This window comes from Pecten maximus, chromosome 7, assembly GCF_902652985.1.
Source record: "Pecten maximus chromosome 7, xPecMax1.1, whole genome shotgun sequence".
NCBI classification, from domain to species: domain Eukaryota; kingdom Metazoa; phylum Mollusca; class Bivalvia; order Pectinida; family Pectinidae; genus Pecten; species Pecten maximus.
Window position 1 is genome coordinate 7,999,753 of NC_047021.1, and position 19,617 is coordinate 8,019,369.

Consider the following 19,617-nt stretch of genomic DNA (forward strand, 5'->3'; position numbering starts at 1 on the left):
ACCGTGTCTGTACTTAACACCGGGTACGTCAGTGTGACCTGCTATAGTATCGTCACACGATATAGAACCTTCAACTACATATACATAGTGTTTGACGTCGTAACATAAAATGGTGAAAAGCAAAGTGTGGATACTTAAAAAGATGTTTGAGGGCAATGCGAAAGCATCCGACTTTGAACTTGAAGAAGAGGATGTCTCTGATAATCTCAAAGATGGAGGTATGGTACTTTTTCTATCCCCTTGATACTGAAAGGTAGGTTTAGAAAGACACGCATCGATAGTGAAATTAACAAGGGCAGCTGTCTGATGTAGTCCGAATTTTCTGACGATCTTACTATGTAGACGTCAGAACTTCTTACGTGTAGAAAACGAGCAATTTTTCCGACCCACCCTTAGGTCGGCGTTTAGACAGCATTTTCTCCTTTTTCCATCAACCTGACGCATGCAGGGTGTATATCAATTAAAAGGTAAGATATTATTTTATTATCTTACATAGATATTTAACTCACTAATGATCTTTCAATTAATATATCCATCCGCATTCTCGTCTATTCCGATTTCAGAACAGTTTTTGAAAATGGCCGCCATCGCCAGGACACCAGGTCTCGCGAGATTTCAATGTGATCAACTTATTTATAAATCAGACAAAAGACGAAATTTTGGCCGAGAAAAAAATTAACTTTTCACTGAAATGTGAGCAGTTAGAGGTTATTTCAACTTTGATAAGTGGTCAGGATGTGTTTGCCATTTTCCCAACTGGTTTTGGGAAAAGTATTTGCTACACCTTGGTTCCTCTTATTCTTGATAGGGTGGGTATTTTTTGTTTTTTTATTTTTTTATTTTTTTTTTATATTTTTTTTGTCATAGTAATCTTAGGGCTAGACAGCCCAAGAAAAGTTAAGTTCTGGACTTGCCTAGAATTGATACACAATCTATTTGAGTTATGTCTATGAAATACTATACAGCTGAATATTAACTATAAGTATGTATGCAGGTAAATCAACGTGTACTACACCGAAAATCAATGAATTCATTCAAATTTGGGTCTTAATATAGATGTTTTGAGTGTAATAACATCTGTTTTGGACATCTCTTTATTGCAGCTATTACTGGACATACTTTTTTTATGTTATTGAATTAATATTGCATTTAATTATAGCTGAAACCAGATAAGGACCATATGTGTATTGTGGTCTCTCCACTGAAAGCGCTTATCAGGGATCAAATGAGATCGTTACAAGACCATCTGGTCTTGTGTTCTGAAATCAACCCCGAAACAACTCTTCCTGAGATGGAAAATAGGCCTAATGTTCTTAACCTAACTGTATATTATAATAGTTTGATAAAATAAAATTTGATAAATTGCTTTCAAATATATTGCAATTTAAAAAAAAATGTAATTATTAATCATATCCAGATATCAACTGGAAATGAAGACATATTTAGTATAATGTCATCCTTGTATTGGACTTGTTTATGTATCTAATAGGAAATTGATTTTGTTTTTTAAATTGGTAAAATGTCGAAATGCACTCATCATAAACAAGTTGAAATACAGAAATGAAAGTGTAGAGTAAGTCTAAAACACTTGCCTACAGCCGTGAAATGGGATTGTCTTTAGATATTCTTTCTGGCAACACCAGTGTTGTTTTTACATCACCAGAGATGGCCGTCACACCCAGATGGAGAGGAGAATTCGCAAAACTACAAGATAAGATTTGCTGTGTAGCATATGATGAGGCCCAGTGCATTTCTGAATGGTATGTTCTACGTGAAAATTGATTAGCAAATACCATTACTTGAAGACATTACGTTTCTGGATTTCTTGTGCTGGATTTTCCATAAAGCTGTCAAAATAATAAGATTTTACCCTCAACATGACCCTGGCTATTCACAGGGGTTAAACCCATCAAATATACATAAATAATCTGCATATAGGGAAGGGATCAATAGATAACGCTCTCATTTGAATTGAAAATTATGAGAAAAGACAAAATAACAGGTTAATGGATGTTCAGGTATTTGTCCTGCTCAAAATCAATCTCATTACATAACAACACAACAATGTTTGATGCAAAATACCCATATGTATTTGTGAATGTGGTATTCACGAATCCATAATTTATATTTCAAATGTTAACATATAAACAAGAGGAATTAAATCAAGACTTGAAATGTAGGTCAAGCGGTTGTGGGAAAAAGCATTTATTATATTGATCTACTAATATAAAATGATTTATTGATACTGATGCATCATTTTCTATATTGTTTTTTTCCACAAGGGAATGCTATAGAAGTGATTTTCAAATACACTTTAGATACAGTACATACAATGCATATAAAGATCAAACATTAATCCCTTACATAGCATATACTTCAAATTTATTATAATTATTATAATACTGTTTCAGTATAAAAAAAAAGTATGGATAAAATTACAACTCAGTTTTCTAATTGTTATTATCAATTCATGGGAACATTGGAAGGTACATGCACATATTCTGTTTAATTAATTTAGAAATGGCGCATATATATCAGTATACATATGAAAACGGTTCATTGTTGACAGTCAAGTTTTTGCGCATTTATATTTTCACTTTGACTGGGCAGAATTTTGATTTGACTTTCAGGATTTTACAGCTGAGAGTAACTGACTCTTGAGATTTTAATACTACTGGATGCCCATGTAAAGGATTACACCATTTATACTATCAAGTCTGGATACAAATAATTTTTTTATCACACTACTGCAGTCAACGGTGGTAGTCATTCCATTTTTTTTCTGATAATATATGTACATACAATCTAACTAATGCTGAAGTGAAAAAAAAAATATTGTCATATTTCAGGGGCCTGGATTTTAGACCTGATTACAAGCGTGTCGCAATACTTCAGAGTATCTTGGATTGTCCAGTCCTAGCAGTGACTGCAACAGCTACAACACAAATACAACATGACATAGAACACGTACTTGGGTTTAAAGATTGTCAAATTGTCACTCAGGTGCCTGATAGACCAAACATATTCTTAAATATAAAAAAACAACAGAAAAAGTTGAAGAGCTGGAATGTATTAGTGAAGAAATAGTAAGACATGGTGTAGGTTGTGAGACAAGTCTTGTTTATGTGAATACCATTGCCATATGTGAAAGGTTATACAGCATATTTGTTTCAAGTTATAGAGTGTTCCCTTTTCCCTGTGACTGTCGAACTTAAACAGGTCATCAAATGTGTCCTGAACATACATTAGACGTCTATGCCATTCCTGTATGCTGGGCTCAAATGAACCTAGCTGTGACCATTTATCAGAAGCATTAATTCTTGCTCGCTGTGCACCATACACTCTCTCACAACTTAGCCCATCACAGTAAAGAAGCATTGGCACGGGATCTCCATTTGCATCTTTAGACAAATACTGACTATAATGATCCAATATTTCAATCATTTCCCCTGTTTTCGTCTCATCTTTATGAAGTATGCCTAAGGGAACCTGCAAAATAAGAATATATATATACCGTAGTGATTGATTGAGTACAATATAAACAAGAGGCCCAGAGGGCCTTTATCGCTCACCTGGTTTCATGAGATATGAAACAAGAATGATACTTAAGTATATTTGTCGCTGGTATTGCTATGTCAATATATATCATAAGCATTTTATATGGGTACATGTACATTGCTTTTATTTTAATACTAAAAATTCCACAAAGTGCATTAATCCATGAAATGAAATTCACTTTTGGCGCGACCCAATAGGGATGCTACCACACAAATGTGAGTGATATCCATTGCTTAGTTTCAGAGAAGAACTTGTTTAGACCAATTGACCCCTTTTGACCCTATCCCAATAGGATGCTACCAGTACCAGTCAAACCAGTTGTTTTAAAGATTTTAGCCTAAAAACCAAGATGAATACCTGTCAGCCATTTTGTTTCCAGATCTGACTAAAAACCAAGAACCTATATAATGTACTCATAAATATTGGATGTTAGCTTGGACAGACAAACATACTTCTGGTAATAATAAGGGGTGTAGAAAGCTTTCTGAACTGTACTTGCCCTTAGTAAGTGGCTTGAATTTTTTTACACCCCTGGATAAACAAATATAAAATGATGCTTATTAATATTCATGATTTTCTGTATTTGTTGAACCTATGTAGTTATTACCTCAAATACACTGCTAAAATAACTTTCTGTTATATACATTCCTTATAATGTTATTTTTTTACAGTTCCAATTCAAAAATGGGCATTTTTCACTTGGATTCAGAATGCATGGGAACGGAACAAGAGGCCTAGAGGGCGTGTATGGCTCACCTGGTTGGATTTGACAAAATTAAATGTCAAAATAAAGCTGATGTTCAATTCATAAATAGCTTCATTTATTGAAGTTGAACAATGCTATATATGGTTATGGCATGGGAATCTCAACTGCTTTAAAGATATGACCCAGAAATGAAGTCCAGACTTCCAATGGTGTTGAAAGGACCCTAGGGATTTTTTTTACAACATGATTGTTTTTTTTAAAGAAACTATGTCCTTTGGGGTGGGGAAAGACCACTGGGTCTATTTTTACATCAGGATTGTGTTTATCTCTCGATGCCCAACAATGCTATATATGGTTATGGGGATGGGAATCTCAATGGTTTCAAAAGTATAAGTAGCGAATTAAATGACTAACTTCTATTTCCCCTATAAGGCCCTGCCCCTCCCCTAAATCAATATTTATACAAACTCTGTACCCCTTCCCCCAAGGATGTTTCTGAGCAAATTTGATTCAAATCTATTCATAACTATGACTAGTAGCGATTTAAAGGACTAACCTCTATTTCCCAAATATTTTGTGTTGGAAAATACCTTTGAATATTATTGTTACATGAAGAATATGTGTTAATTAATAATGATGAAAAAAAAGTCTTGTGATATTGACCTATGACTTCTGACCTTGAAAAGGAGTACCTGAGCTGTCAATAACACACCTGAAGACATTAATATGAAATGTATTCTGGCATATCTTGATTGCAAGAGTGTTGAAATTACAGCTGATTTGAACACTCCTGTCAATTGTTTATAGACTGATGATGAGCCATATATTAATGCTTTTTTTTCTTCAATTTTTTTAATCTCGAGAGACCAGCGTTGCTGCCATGTACTCTGAATGGCAGAACTAATTACATGTTTGAAATCTGTATATGGTATTTTAATATTTGTTTGTTGCAGATTTAGAGCAAGTTTTGCTTGGCGGTCAACAAGTTCGTTGCCTTTAATTCCGACATGGCTCGGAATCCAAAGTAATGTTATTTTGCATTTTTTAAGATACGAGATATTCGTAAAACAAGGTTTTGTATGAGTATATTCTTTGGATCTCGTGATTGTAAATTCTGAAGGACAGATAGAGAGTCGGAACAAATTATTGCCTTTCTGATGCGTTGTTCTTCGATATGGTCGAGGGCCAAATCGATGGCACATGCTTCCGCAGAGCAGATAGAGGCACCATCTGGTAAGCGGATTGAAGAGCAATGGTGATCGGAATTGCATGCTGCGGAGACCTTTACTCCATCTTTTGAGCCATCAGTGTAGATCTGAACATGATCAGGAAAATCTGCAATGCACTCCCGAAAGGAAGATTTGTGCTCTTCGGGTTATACACTCGACTTTGCCCTCTCACGTAGAGCAAGGTTAATATCAGGTGTTTCGACAAGCCACGGTGGTACATCAGTTACGGTGTACTCGCCTATGTTGTCTAAACTGATGTTAAGTTCCTGAAGAAAGTTAGAAATTCTAATGCCAAATGTTGGTAAAAGTTTTTGGTTTTGATTAAATATGTTTTGGTATTTCGGATTGACAACAAGGTCAAAAGCCGGATTTTTTCGGGTTGGATTTCAATTGGGCGGCATATTGAAGAGAAAGTTTTTTCCTTCTGTCATTTAGGGACGGTTCATTTGCCTCAACATAAAGCCTCTGCACAGGTGTTGTTCGAAAAGCACCAAGTACTAGACGTAATCCTTGGTTTTGGATAGGATCCAGCATCTGCAGGTAAGAATTTCGTGCAGATTCATAAACGATGGAGCCATAGTCGAGTTTTGATCGAATAAGTGCCCTATAAAGGCCTCTGCCTGTTCCTGCTGTATCTTCTGTAGCATCCGACTGATCAGACTGAAAGGTGGAAAACAGTAACACTTAGCAAATGTATTCCATGACTACGAAAAAGCATTTACCCCAGAAGCCTCTGGGTCAGCTTTCGACGAAATATATGGTTTTATTTGGTAATTAATTCGTGCGGCAAATAAATCTATGTCTGGTCGGCCAAAGTTGTTAATAATTTGTTCAAATTTGTTCCATCAGAGAAATTTCGTGATTCTTTGTCTGCTTCTATATTGTCTATACCTGGGATATGTGTAGCTATAAGCCAAATATTCTCCTCTAAACACCATTCCCAAATACTTTTGGCCATATTGTTGCAGCATATTGATTGTGTGCCCCCCATGTGATTGACATATGTCACTGCTGTAGTATTGTCCATTTCTAGCTTGATATATGCATGAGATATATCTTTACATAATGATGTTAAGGACAAGAAGGCTGCTTTCAACTCAAGATAGTTGATATGCATTTCTTTTTCTTCCGCCTTCCATTTACCACCAGTCTTATTGTCTAAATCTTTGTTTTTCATAACCCCTTCCCAGCCTTGACCTGATGCATCAGTCTGTAAAACCAAGCTGGTAAATAACTCTATGGTATCCTGAATATTTTGTGAACATTCATCTGTAGACTCTCCCATGAGAAAAACATCATCTATTTAGCTACTCGACATGTAACCCTTTAACCGTAGTGTGGAAAACACTGACTTAAGGATTTTTGTGAAATATCTAGGGGCACATGCTAAACCATTTGGTAAACAAGTGTACTGATACAACTGGCCATTCCAAATAAACTTTAAATTTTTTTTTAGATAATCTGTAGATAATCCATTTTGAAATGGTGATACGTTATGTATGAATTCAATTCCTTTAGGTTCAATATCATACGGTATGTTCCATCCTTTTTTGGTCTAACAAAGATAGGAGAAATAAATGCACCTTGTTCATGAGTAGTCACCTTTATAACCCCCTTATCCAAAAGTTTTTGTACTTCAATGTTTACAATTTCAGTTTCCTTAGCATTAAATTTACTCTCAGAAACATTTGAATTTTGACTTGGCTGTTCAAAAACTTCAATTTCAGCACCCACAACCTGTTTTAAAATCCATGGGTCATTAGTAATCTTCTCCCAATTATGAAGAAACATTTTAGAACGACCAGCTATTTTTGTTGTACCTTTTCCATTCTCACTTTCAGGTATGTCTGTTTCATACATAAATATGTGCTTTCCTGGTGTGTCAACACTAGGGTATTTTTGTTTACATACCTGTTCTATTTTCTCTCTTTCTTTTTGGGGTTGTTGCTGTAATTCTGATAGGGCGGAGTCTGTTTCGACCGCCTCCACCTAAAACAGCACGCCCTCTGGGAAAGTAGGCTCCCCGGCCCGATTGGTACGGTCTGCTGTATGGATGGTATCCGCCACTATTGTACAGATTTCCACCAGAGGATTACTGTCCATATGGTCGCCCCCCGACCTCGTTTAAATGGCCGTGTTTGTCTCAATCTGTGGGCGACCCTGCTTGTAGTACTGATATCTCGTCCTTTTTGCACCAAGTCCTCTCCAAACAGCAAGGACGTATCTTCTGTTTTATCAGCACAGAGCGATCTATAATAATCGTCATTTAGGTCAGGTCCCGACTTCGTTTTTATAATTATATCTACGATAGATACAATGGGAATAATGCCCTTAATAATGGCCGATTGTATGCGCTGGAATTTTATATCCAGTGATCTTGTGGCTGGCTTGAGCATATCCCAGATTTCCTGGTTCACTCGTGTAACCGACGAACTAGGACAGTTCTCGGGTCGTTTATACTTTTCCATCATTTTGCCGGAAGTTTCCTCCGCGAGACCCTGATCAATCATAGTCTTTAAAATGTTTGCTAGCTCCGTACTAACGGGCGCGTCATACTATTCGGCAATTTTGTACACATGTTTCAAACCATCAAACATTCCTGTGCTCTTTTCCGCTGGAGTAGAGTTCGTTCTCGTTTTTTCAACATTACATGTATCATCGTCACTCAACAAAGATGATAATTGTACTTCAATGGGCTCAGACGTCGTCTGTCCTTGCTGATCTTGTACCGATAACTCGAGGCTATCATCAACTTCCATACTCTCATCATAGTCGTATTCTGAGGCCATGCTACGCATGAAATCGGTCATCTCGCACTGATTTGTTCTCATATCAGACATAAAACTTGTCAAATTACTAGTCATGGCTGTAATAGCCGATGTCAATGAACACATCGAGTCAACAACATTCCCTCCATCAGGGGGAATCGTCACAGTAGCAGTCGCTTTTTGGGCGTTCCCTTTTGGATTACTGGATGCCATCTTGGCCGAGCTACTAGCCGCCATCTTTGCCTCCATCTTGGCCTTACCGCTGGTCACTTTTTGGTAGGATTTTTTCAATCCATCACAACCTGATTTGGGATTGGACTGTTTAGCCTTATTATTTGCGTTATGCGAAGCCTCCGCCGTCTTATTTGAATCCAATTTCGCCAATGGACTGGCGAACAACTCCACTTCAGCGGAGATCATGTTGGGTTTAGCACCCACGTTCTTTGTCTGGGAGGTCGCCATATTGACCAGTGGTCAGTTCAGACTTTACAAGCAGATTACTGCGTAATATAAGGATGGCTAGTGATTACACTGCCTCCAAAAAATACATAGGCTATCGTAGACAATTATGTCGTAATTTTTGACAGTCGATGATAAAAAGAAATAAGCAGATTACTGCTGATTAGAAAATTGATATAATTTTGCTTCTTGTTTAATCTGGAACCTAAGCGCACTGACTTCTGGGACCGGAAGTGTCTTCTCATTGGATCCCTGATTGACCAGATGACGAGGTAGAATATGGATCTACTGCAAATCTTCTGCAGATTTTGTCTGTATGTGTTGAATTTTTCATCAAATTTTACAAAATTTGGAGTTTATTTACCTTCCTCTTGGCACCACCTAACCAGAGCATCACTGAATTGAAATGCTGAATAACCTTTTCCTTGGTGGGTGATCTTGTATGTCCAATGATGCTAAACAAGGTACCAATTATTGGATCCAGGGAGACAAGCTTTTGGCCAACTTTCTTCACAGCAAATTTTTCACACTGTTTTTTAGTTACAGCTGCAGTCAATAATTGCATCAGAGAAGGACAGCAGGACCTTGCCTTTCCTAAGTATTTTTCCATGAGAAATCTATGAATTCCTGAAAACTTTATTATAGATTCTACATTGAAGTTAAATATAATGTAATCAATCACTTTTGCATGTGAAAGTATGTAAATAGAGCATGTTTGGTGATATATTTTTCAGAAAACAATCCAACTTCCATCTTGCAATTGATCTGGTAGGTCTTCAGAGTATCATCATATTCTTCTCTAATATATATGTATTTTAATATGATTTTTTTTGTTATATGTCAATTTAAACATTTCACACAGACTTTAATCGCTACACAATTGAAGGATCACCAGTGTCTATTTTTAGTATTAAACCAGACGTTATAGCTTTAGGTAGGATTTTCACTAATGAAGTATGTTTGATACAAAACTGGTGGATATATCTAGCATTAGAATTTCTATATGAATGAGCATTTTTGGAAATGGGACATTTTATCTCTCAGTCTGGCGTTATACATCTTATAATACTTTGATTTACCTGCAAACCATCCAATAACTTTGTCTTGTTCTTAAGATACTTTTGAATTTCCTCTCGGACAATCCCACCAACTACAGCTACGGCAGCCTTCTTTGCTGCTTTACTTTGTTTAAGAAGTTTCCGGAATCCTGTCTTGTATTTAGCATTGCTAAAATCCAACAGAGCTTCTCCCTTTGCACTTCTACCTACTTCAATAGTAACCTGAAATTATACATGTACATATGTTGAAGGCTTGTGAAATTCAAACAAAAACTTACAATCAAAATTAATCTTTTTTCACTCTGCAAAAATACAGATATTATCTACACAAACAATTGTGTGATTTTTCATAATTCAACTTCATTACAGATCATTCTGCATAAGTCTGGCTTTTTTAGTTTGTGTAATTACTCTGTTGCATTATAATTAATTCATTTTTCTTACACTTGCAAAAGTTAACTATCTTAGAAGGTTTGTTTTATTCATGTGCTTAATCTTCTTGTTTGTATGATTTATTATTGTATGCCTGTGCATTGTGTATCCTTTCTGTTTGTCCTGTACTTTTTACTTGTTTATTATTAATTAATATTTATCTTATTTATTTATTTTTCATTATTGATTTACTCTCTTGAATTTATTTGCCTATACAATTTTACTAGTGTTATATATGCAAGCACAGAACTGAATGATATACAGTGTAATTGCTTAACTTAATCATTACATCTGTGTTTGTTTATTTTTGAATATAATCAACTAACTTTGAAATTATCTATAGTTGGTTTTGCTCTGTGATCAATATGTTCATTATTTTGTACATCATGTACTTTTTGATATGAATGTACTAATATATATTAAATGTATGTGATCTAATAATCTTCCATGGTTGCATGCCAATGTAAAATAAAAGCTCTACAGACCAAATGTTTATCAGGACTTTTTCTTACTTATTTGGGAAAGGACCTTTTTGTCTCATTTTGGGAGGAAAATAAGGTAAATTGGGAAAGGCTTTTTCAGGAGTATAAAAATCAGATCATATTTAGCGTAAGTAAACTTACTACATAACAACAATAATGAAAATGGACTTTTTAATTCTCTTTGACTAAAAAAATTACACCATCAATAAGAAAAACATGTAAAATCTAGATTCAGGGTTGCATTGTAAAAAGTATATACCTTTTCTCTCCTCTTCACAGTCCTTTTGACATTGCAAAATCGCTGCCTTTTGTGCGCTGGCGATGGTGTTGAAACGGGGGTGCCAATTTTCTTATAACTATATGTACCTGGTAATCTTGTTTTCCGTAAGATTTCATTTGCAGACTTTTTTCAACCGACACACGTTTTACGGCAAATATTGCAGTCACACAGTTGTTACAAAGGTAAACCGGTACTTCTTTTTCTGTTTCATTGAAAATTTTTTGTAAAGCTTCAGCAACACTCTCCTTCTGTTTTCCTTTGCTGAAAAGTTGTGTCCTAAAAAATCCCTTTCCCTTCCGCTCAAAAGCTGGACCGCAACACCCACACGTCATGGTATATATATATATAATCAATATAACATGATTGCAAACGTTCACATTAAAAAATAATAATAAAATGTTTATATCAACAGGTTATTATACTATGAAATATACATATCTTAAAATCAACGGCAGCAGGAAGATTGCAGTGATGCTGGTCAACGAACACCTGTTGTTTACAAACTGCAGCGACTTACCGATGACGTCATTTTACATCACGAGCAAATTTGCATAAGGATTTCCCTCAACTTCCGGCGAGATTTTAGTCACGTTATTAGCTACGGCGGAACTTTAAAAACTGTTCTGAAATCGGGTTAGACGAGAATGTGGATGGATATATTAATTGAAAGATCATTAGTGAGTTAAATAGCTATGCAAGGTAATAAAATAATATCTTACCTTTAAATTGATGTATACCTTGTATGCGTCAGGTTGATGGGAACGGGAGAAAATGTTGTCCAAACGCCGACCTGAGGGTGGGTCGGAAAAATTGCTCGTTTTCTGTATGAGTCGAGTTCTGATGTTAACCAGCTTTTGGCGATATTAACATCAGAACCCTTCGGATTACTGTCTGATGGTACAACATACCTTATACAGAATATTAATGTTGTTTGTGTCTAACATAGGTTTGTACCTACTGGTCAACAACACGATACCTTATGTAGAGTACTAATGTTTGTATCTGTGATAGGTCTGTATCTAGTGATCAGCAACACTGTGATTATCAATTACTGGTCAAAAACACGATACCTTATGTAGAGTAATAATGTTTGTATCTGTGATAGGTCTGTATCTAGTGGTCAGCAACACTGTGATTATCAATTACTGGTCAACAACACGATACCTTATATAGAGTATTGATGTTTGTATCTGTGATAGGTCTGTATCTAGTGGTCAGCAACACGATACCTTATATAGAGTATTGATGTTTGTATCTGTGATAGGTCTGTATCTAGTGGTCAACAACACGATACCTTATATAGAGTATTGATGTTTGTATCTGTGATATGTCTTTATCTAGTGGTCAACAACACTATGAGTACATGTATTAATTACTGGTCGACATCAATATACTTTACATGAAAAGGATATTGAATGGTTTCCTGTTTAATATAACATATATTTCACGAGTATGACAGAATATTGATATTTTCACGAGTGAGATACGAGTGAAAAATATCGAAATATTCTGTCATACGAGTGAAATATATGCTATATTATACGGGAAACAATTCAATTGTCTTTTTATTGAGTTTGATATAAAACAAAATAAAACCAAAAACGTCGAAAAATTAGAAGTCTCAAAAAGTGCGGGAATCAGTAACATAATGCATGACGTCATCTCTTTGTGACGTTACTCAAAAGTCAACTTGTCGGCGTCCTTTTGAAAGGACTGATCAACGCGTTTTTTGATAATATTAAAGGGTTAACTGTAATATTTTTTTTACGTTATTGAGCATAACACAAAAAACTGGGGTATACTCTGAATAAACCGCAAACTTCTATTTTCACTGCAAAATCTTATATTTTCATTGCAATGTCGCTATAAACTCACACTTTAATAAATAACATACAATGCTCATGCTAATATTAAAATACTTATCATTTATTTGCTGTTTGTGGCATGTCGGTATCTATGCTGTTATATTCTCATATCAACAATCTATACTTTTGTATATCGTTTCATTACGTTAATTCCTTATGCTGGAACATACGCTATGTTCAGGTATAGATCAACATAACCGACACACACGGGGACCCAACCTTGTTGAAGTGTGTTTGTGTTAGACATTGCTTACAGCTTAATGTAAACTTATAAATATGTATATGACAATTTATATAATCTTGAAACGTGTTTTAGAATATAAATTATGTTATAAGGTAACGTTAAGGATAATATATACAGTAGAATGATGTTGAATTTCAACACGGATAAACGTCTAAATATTTGCACAAAAATAGTCATGTTATATTCCACAATGTTTGTTTCTACATGTAGTTTCTTATAATTACCAACAATTTGCTATAGATGCAAACAGTTTTTTTTTTTCTATAGAGTTACTTTGTGGTAAAATGTATTATTTTTGCATCCTTTTCGTTCAAGATTCACGCTACTTCCTCCTAGGAAACAGGTTTTGTCCGTTTTGTATACGTCTATAATGATTGAATCGACCTAATCGTCGGCTATATCTACTGTACGAAGTTAATTTTTGCTGGCGTCTGATTTGTCTATATTTAAAGTCTCACAGCGGACATTTTAAGTTTCAATTCTAACCTCTCGTGTAAATTTTTCGTCATCGCAGGTTAATATCACATCTAATTTTGAGCTTTTTTGGCTGTTTTGACCAATCAGCGTTGAGTAAATAGTGTATTCATACAGTAATGTACAGTAATATCTAACGTTACAAGGTATCGTTAATGTACAGTAATATCTAACGTTACAAGGTATCGTTAATGTACAGTAATATCTAACGTTACAAGGTATCGTTAATGTACAGTAATATCTAACGTTACAAGGTATCGTTAATGTACAGTAATATCTAACGTTACAAGGTATCGTTAATGTACAGTAATATCTAACGTTACAAGGTATCGTTAATGTAGAGTAATATCTAACGTTACAAGGTATCGTTAATGTACAGTAATATCTAACGTTACAAGGTATCGTTAATGTAGTGTAATATCTAACGTTATAAGATATCGTTAATGTACAGTAATATCTAACGTTACAAGGTATCGTTAATGTACAGTAATATATAACGTTATAAGGTATCGTTAATGTACAGTAATATCTAACATTACAATGTATCGTTAATGTAGAGTAATATCTAACGTTATAAGGTATCGTTAATGTAGAGTAATATCTAACGTTACAAGGTATCGTTAATGTAGAGTAATATCTAACGTTATAAGGTATCGTTAATGTACATTAATATCTAACGTTACAAGGTATCGTTAATGTACAGTAATATATAACGTTACAAGGTATCGTTAATGTACAGTAATATATAACGTTACAAGGTACCGTTAATGTACAGTAATATATAACGTTATAAGGTATCGTTAATGTACAGTAATATCTAACGTTATAAGGTATCGTTAATGTACAGTAATATATAACGTTATAAGGTATCGTTAATGTACAGTAATATATAACGTTATAAGGTATCGTTAATGTACAGTAATATATAACGTTACAGGGTATCGTTAATGTACAGTAATATCTAACATTACAGGGTATCGTTAATGTACAGTAATATCTAACGTTACAAGGTATCGTTAATGTACAGTAATATATAACGTTACAAGGTATCGTTAATGTACAGTAATATATAACGTTACAGGGTATCGTTAATGTAGAGTAACATATAACATTACAAGGTATCGTTAATGTACAGTAATATCTAACGTTACAAGGTATCGTTAATGTACAGTAATATCTAACGTTACAAGGTATCGTTAATGTACAGTAATATATAACGTTATAAGGTATCGTTAATGTAGAGTAATATCTAACGTTATAAGGTATCGTTAATGTACAGTAATATATAACGTTACAAGGTATCGTTAATGTACAGTAATATATAACGTTACAAGATATCGTTAATGTACAGTAATATATAACGTTACAAGGTATCGTTAATGTACAGTAATATCTAACGTTATCAGGTACCCGTTAATGTAGAGGAATATCTAACGTTACAAGATATCGTTAATGTAGAGTAATATATAACGTTACAAGGTATCGTTAATGTAGAGTAATATCTAACGTTACAAGGTATCGTTAATGTACAGTAATATATAACGTTACAAGGTATCGTTAATGTACAGTAATATATAACGTTACAAGATATCGTTAATGTACAGTAATATCTAACGTTATATGGTATCGTTAATGTACAGTAATATATAACGTTACAAGGTATCGTTAATGTACAGTAATATATAACGTTACAAGGTATCGTAATGTAGAGTAATATCTAACGTTACAAGGTATCGTTAATGTACAGGAATATCTAACGTTACAAGGTATCGTTAATGTACAGTAATATATAACGTTACAAGGTATCGTTAATGTACAGTAATATCTAACGTTACAAGGTATCGTTAATGTACAGTAATATCTAACGTTACAAGGTATCGTTAATGTACAGTAATATATAACGTTATAAGGTATCGTTAATGTAGAGTAATATCTAACGTTACAAGGTATCGTTAATGTACAGTAATATATAACGTTATAAGGTATCGTTAATGTACAGTAATATATAACGTTACAAGGTATCGTTAATGTACAGTAATATCTAACATTACAAGGTATCGTTAATGTAGAGTAATATCTAACGTTACAGGGTATCGTTAATGTACAGTAATATATAACGTTACAAGGTATCGTTAATGTACAGTAATATCTAACGTTACAAGGTATCGTTAATGTAGAGTAATATCTAACGTTACAAGGTATCGTTAATGTACAGTAATATCTAACGTTACAAGGTATCGTTAATGTAGTGTAATATCTAACGTTATAAGATATCGTTAATGTACAGTAATATCTAACGTTACAAGGTATCGTTAATGTACAGTAATATATAACGTTACAGGGTATCGTTAATGTACAGTAATATCTAACATTACAATGTATCGTTAATGTAGAGTAATATCTAACGTTATAAGGTATCGTTAATGTAAAGTAATATCGAACGTTACAAGGTATCGTTAATGTAGAGTAATATCTAACGTTATAAGGTATCGTTAATGTACATTAATATCTAACGTTACAAGGTATCGTTAATGTACAGTAATATATAACGTTACAAGGTATCGTTAATGTACAGTAATATATAACGTTACAAGGTACCGTTAATGTACAGTAATATATAACGTTATAAGGTATCGTTAATGTACAGTAATATCTAACGTTATAAGGTATCGTTAATGTACAGTAATATATAACGTTATAAGGTATCGTTAATGTACAGTAATAAATAACGTTATAAGGTATCGTTAATGTACAGTAATATATAACGTTACAGGGTATCGTTAATGTACAGTAATATCTAACATTACAGGGTATCGTTAATGTACAGTAATATCTAACGTTACAAGGTATCGTTAATGTACAGTAATATATAACGTTACAAGGTATCGTTAATGTACAGTAATATATAACGTTACAGGGTATCGTTAATGTAGAGTAACATATAACATTACAAGGTATCGTTAATGTACAGTAATATCTAACGTTACAAGGTATCGTTAATGTACAGTAATATATAACGTTACAAGGTATCGTTAATGTAGAGTAATATCTAACGTTACAAGGTATCGTTAATGTACAGTAATATCTAACATTATAAGGTATCGTTAATGTACAGTAATATCTAACGTTACAAGGTATCGTTAATGTACAGTAATATCTAACGTTACAAGGTACCGTTAATGTACAGTAATAAATAACGTTACAAGGTATCGTTAATGTAGAGTAATATCTAACGTTATAAGGTATCGTTAATGTACAGTAATATCTAACGTTACAAGGTATCGTTAATGTACAGTAATATATAACGTTACAAGGTATCGTTAATGTAGAGTAATATCTAACGTTATAATGTATCGTTAATGTACAGTAATATATAACGTTACAAGGTATCGTTAATGTACAGTAATATCTAACGTTACAAGGTATGGTTAATGTACAGTAATATCTAACGTTACAAGGTATCGTTAATGTAGAGTAATATCTAACGTTACAAGGTATCGTTAATGTAGAGTAATATCTAACGTTACAAGGTATCGTTAATGTACAGTAATATCTAACGTTACAAGGTATCGTTAATGTACAGTAATATATAACGTTACAAGGTATCGTTAATGTAGAGTAATATATAACATTATAAGGTATCGTTAATGTACAGTAATATCTAACGTTACAAGGTATCGTTAATGTACAGGAATATCTAACGTTACAAGGTATCGTTAATGTAGAGTAATATCTAACGTTATAAGGTATCGTTAATGTACAGTAATATCTAACGTTACAAGGTATCGTTAATGTACAGTAATATCTAACGTTACAAGGTATCGTTAATGTACAGTAATATATAACGTTACAAGGTATCGTTAATGTACAGTAATATCTAACGTTATAAGGTATCGTTAATGTACAGTAATATCTAACGTTATAAGGTATCGTTAATGTACAGTAATATCTAACGTTATAAGGTATCGTTAATGTACAGTAATATCTAACGTTATAAGGTATCGTTAATGTACAGTAATATATAACATTACAAGGTATCGTTAATGTACAGTAATATCTAACGTTACAAGGTATCGTTAATGTACAGTAATATCTAACGTTACAAGGTATCGTTAATGTACAGTAATATCTAACGTTACAAGGTATCGTTAATGTAGAGTAATATCTAACGTTACAAGGTATCGTTAATGTACAGTAATATCTAACGTTACAAGGTATCGTTAATGTACAGTAATATCTAACATTACAAGGTATCGTTAATGTACAGTAATATCTAACGTTACAAGGTATCGTTAATGTAGAGTAATATCTAACGTTACAAGGTACCCGTTAATGTACAGTAATATCTAACGTTACAAGGTATCGTTAATGTACAGTAATATCTAACGTTATAAGGTATCGTTAATGTACAGTAATATCTAACGTTACAAGGTATCGTTAATGTACAGTAATATCTAACGTTACAAGGTATCGTTAATGTACAGTAATATCTAACGTTACAAGGTATCGTTAATGTAGAGTAATATCTAACGTTACAAGATATCGTTAATGTACAGTAATATCTAACGTTACAAGGTATCGTTAATGTACAGTAATATCTAACGTTACAAGGTATCGTTAATGTAGAGTAATATCTAACATTACAAGGTATCGTTAATGTAGAGTAATATCTAACGTTACAAGGTATCGTTAATGTACAGTAATATCTAACATTACAAGGTATCGTTAATGTACAGTAATATCTAACGTTACAAGGTATGGTTAATGTACAGTAATATCTAACGTTACAAGGTATCGTTAATGTACAGTAATATCTAACGTTACAAGGTATCGTTAATGTAGAGTAATATCTAACGTTACAAGGTATCGTTAATGTACAGTAATATCTAACATTACAAGGTATCGTTAATGTACAGTAATATCTAACGTTACAAGATATCGTTAATGTACAGTAATATATAACGTTACAAGGTATAGTTAATGTACAGTAATATCTAACGTTACAAGGTATCGTTAATGTACAGTAATATATAACGTTACAAGGTATCGTTAATGTACAGTAATATCTAACATTACAAGGTATCGTTAATGTAGAGTAATATCTAACGTTACAAGGTATCGTTAATGTACAGTAATATCTAACATTACAAGGTATCGTTAATGTACAGTAATATCTAACGTTACAAGGTATCGTTAATGTAGAGTAATATCTAACGTTACAAGGTACCGTTAATGTACAGTAATATCTAACGTTACAAGGTATCGTTAATGTAGAGTAATATCTAACGTTACAAGGTATCGTTAATGTACAGTAATATCTAACATTACAAGGTATCGTTAATGTACAGTAATATCTAACGTTACAAGATATCGTTAATGTACAGTAATATCTAACATTACAAGGTATCGTTAATGTAGAGTAATATCTAACGTTACAAGGTATCGTTAATGTACAGTAATATCTAACGTTACAAGGTATCGTTAATGTACAGTAATATCTAACGTTACAAGGTATCGTTCGTTAATGTACAGTAATATATAACGTTATAAGGTATCGTTAATGTACAGTAATATATAACGTTACAAGGTATCGTTAATGTACAGTAATATCTAACGTTACAAGGTATCGTTAATGTAGTGTAATATATAACGTTACAAGGTATCGTTAATGTACAGTAATATCTAACGTTACATGGTATCGTTAATGTACAGTAATATCTAACGTTACAAGGTATCGTTAATGTAGTGTAATATATAACGTTACAAGGTATCGTTAATGTACAGTAATATCTAACATTACAAGGTATCGTTAATGTAGAGTAATAGCTAACGTTACAAGGTATCGTTAATGTACAGTAATATCTAACGTTACAAGGTATCGTTAATGTACAGTAATATCTAACGTTATAAGGTATCGTTAATGTAGAGTAATATATAACGTTACAAGGTATCGTTAATATACAGTAATATATAACGTTACAAGGTATCGTTAATGTAGAGTAATATCTAACATTACAAGGTATCGTTAATGTAGAGTAATATCTAACGTTACAAGGTATCGT

General features: G+C 33.4%; 1 protein-coding gene across 1 annotated transcript in view; it reads left to right on the forward strand.

Annotated features, from left to right (window-relative positions):
• Positions 1-19,617, forward strand: part of LOC117331497 (prostaglandin reductase 1-like) — a 38,828-nt gene continuing 19,211 nt past the window's right edge. Inside the window, exon 1 of the mRNA XM_033890233.1 lies at positions 1-218. Within this exon, the coding sequence (XP_033746124.1) occupies positions 110-218 (109 nt within the window). The 5' untranslated portion in view covers positions 1-109. The remainder of the gene's footprint in view (positions 219-19,617) is intronic.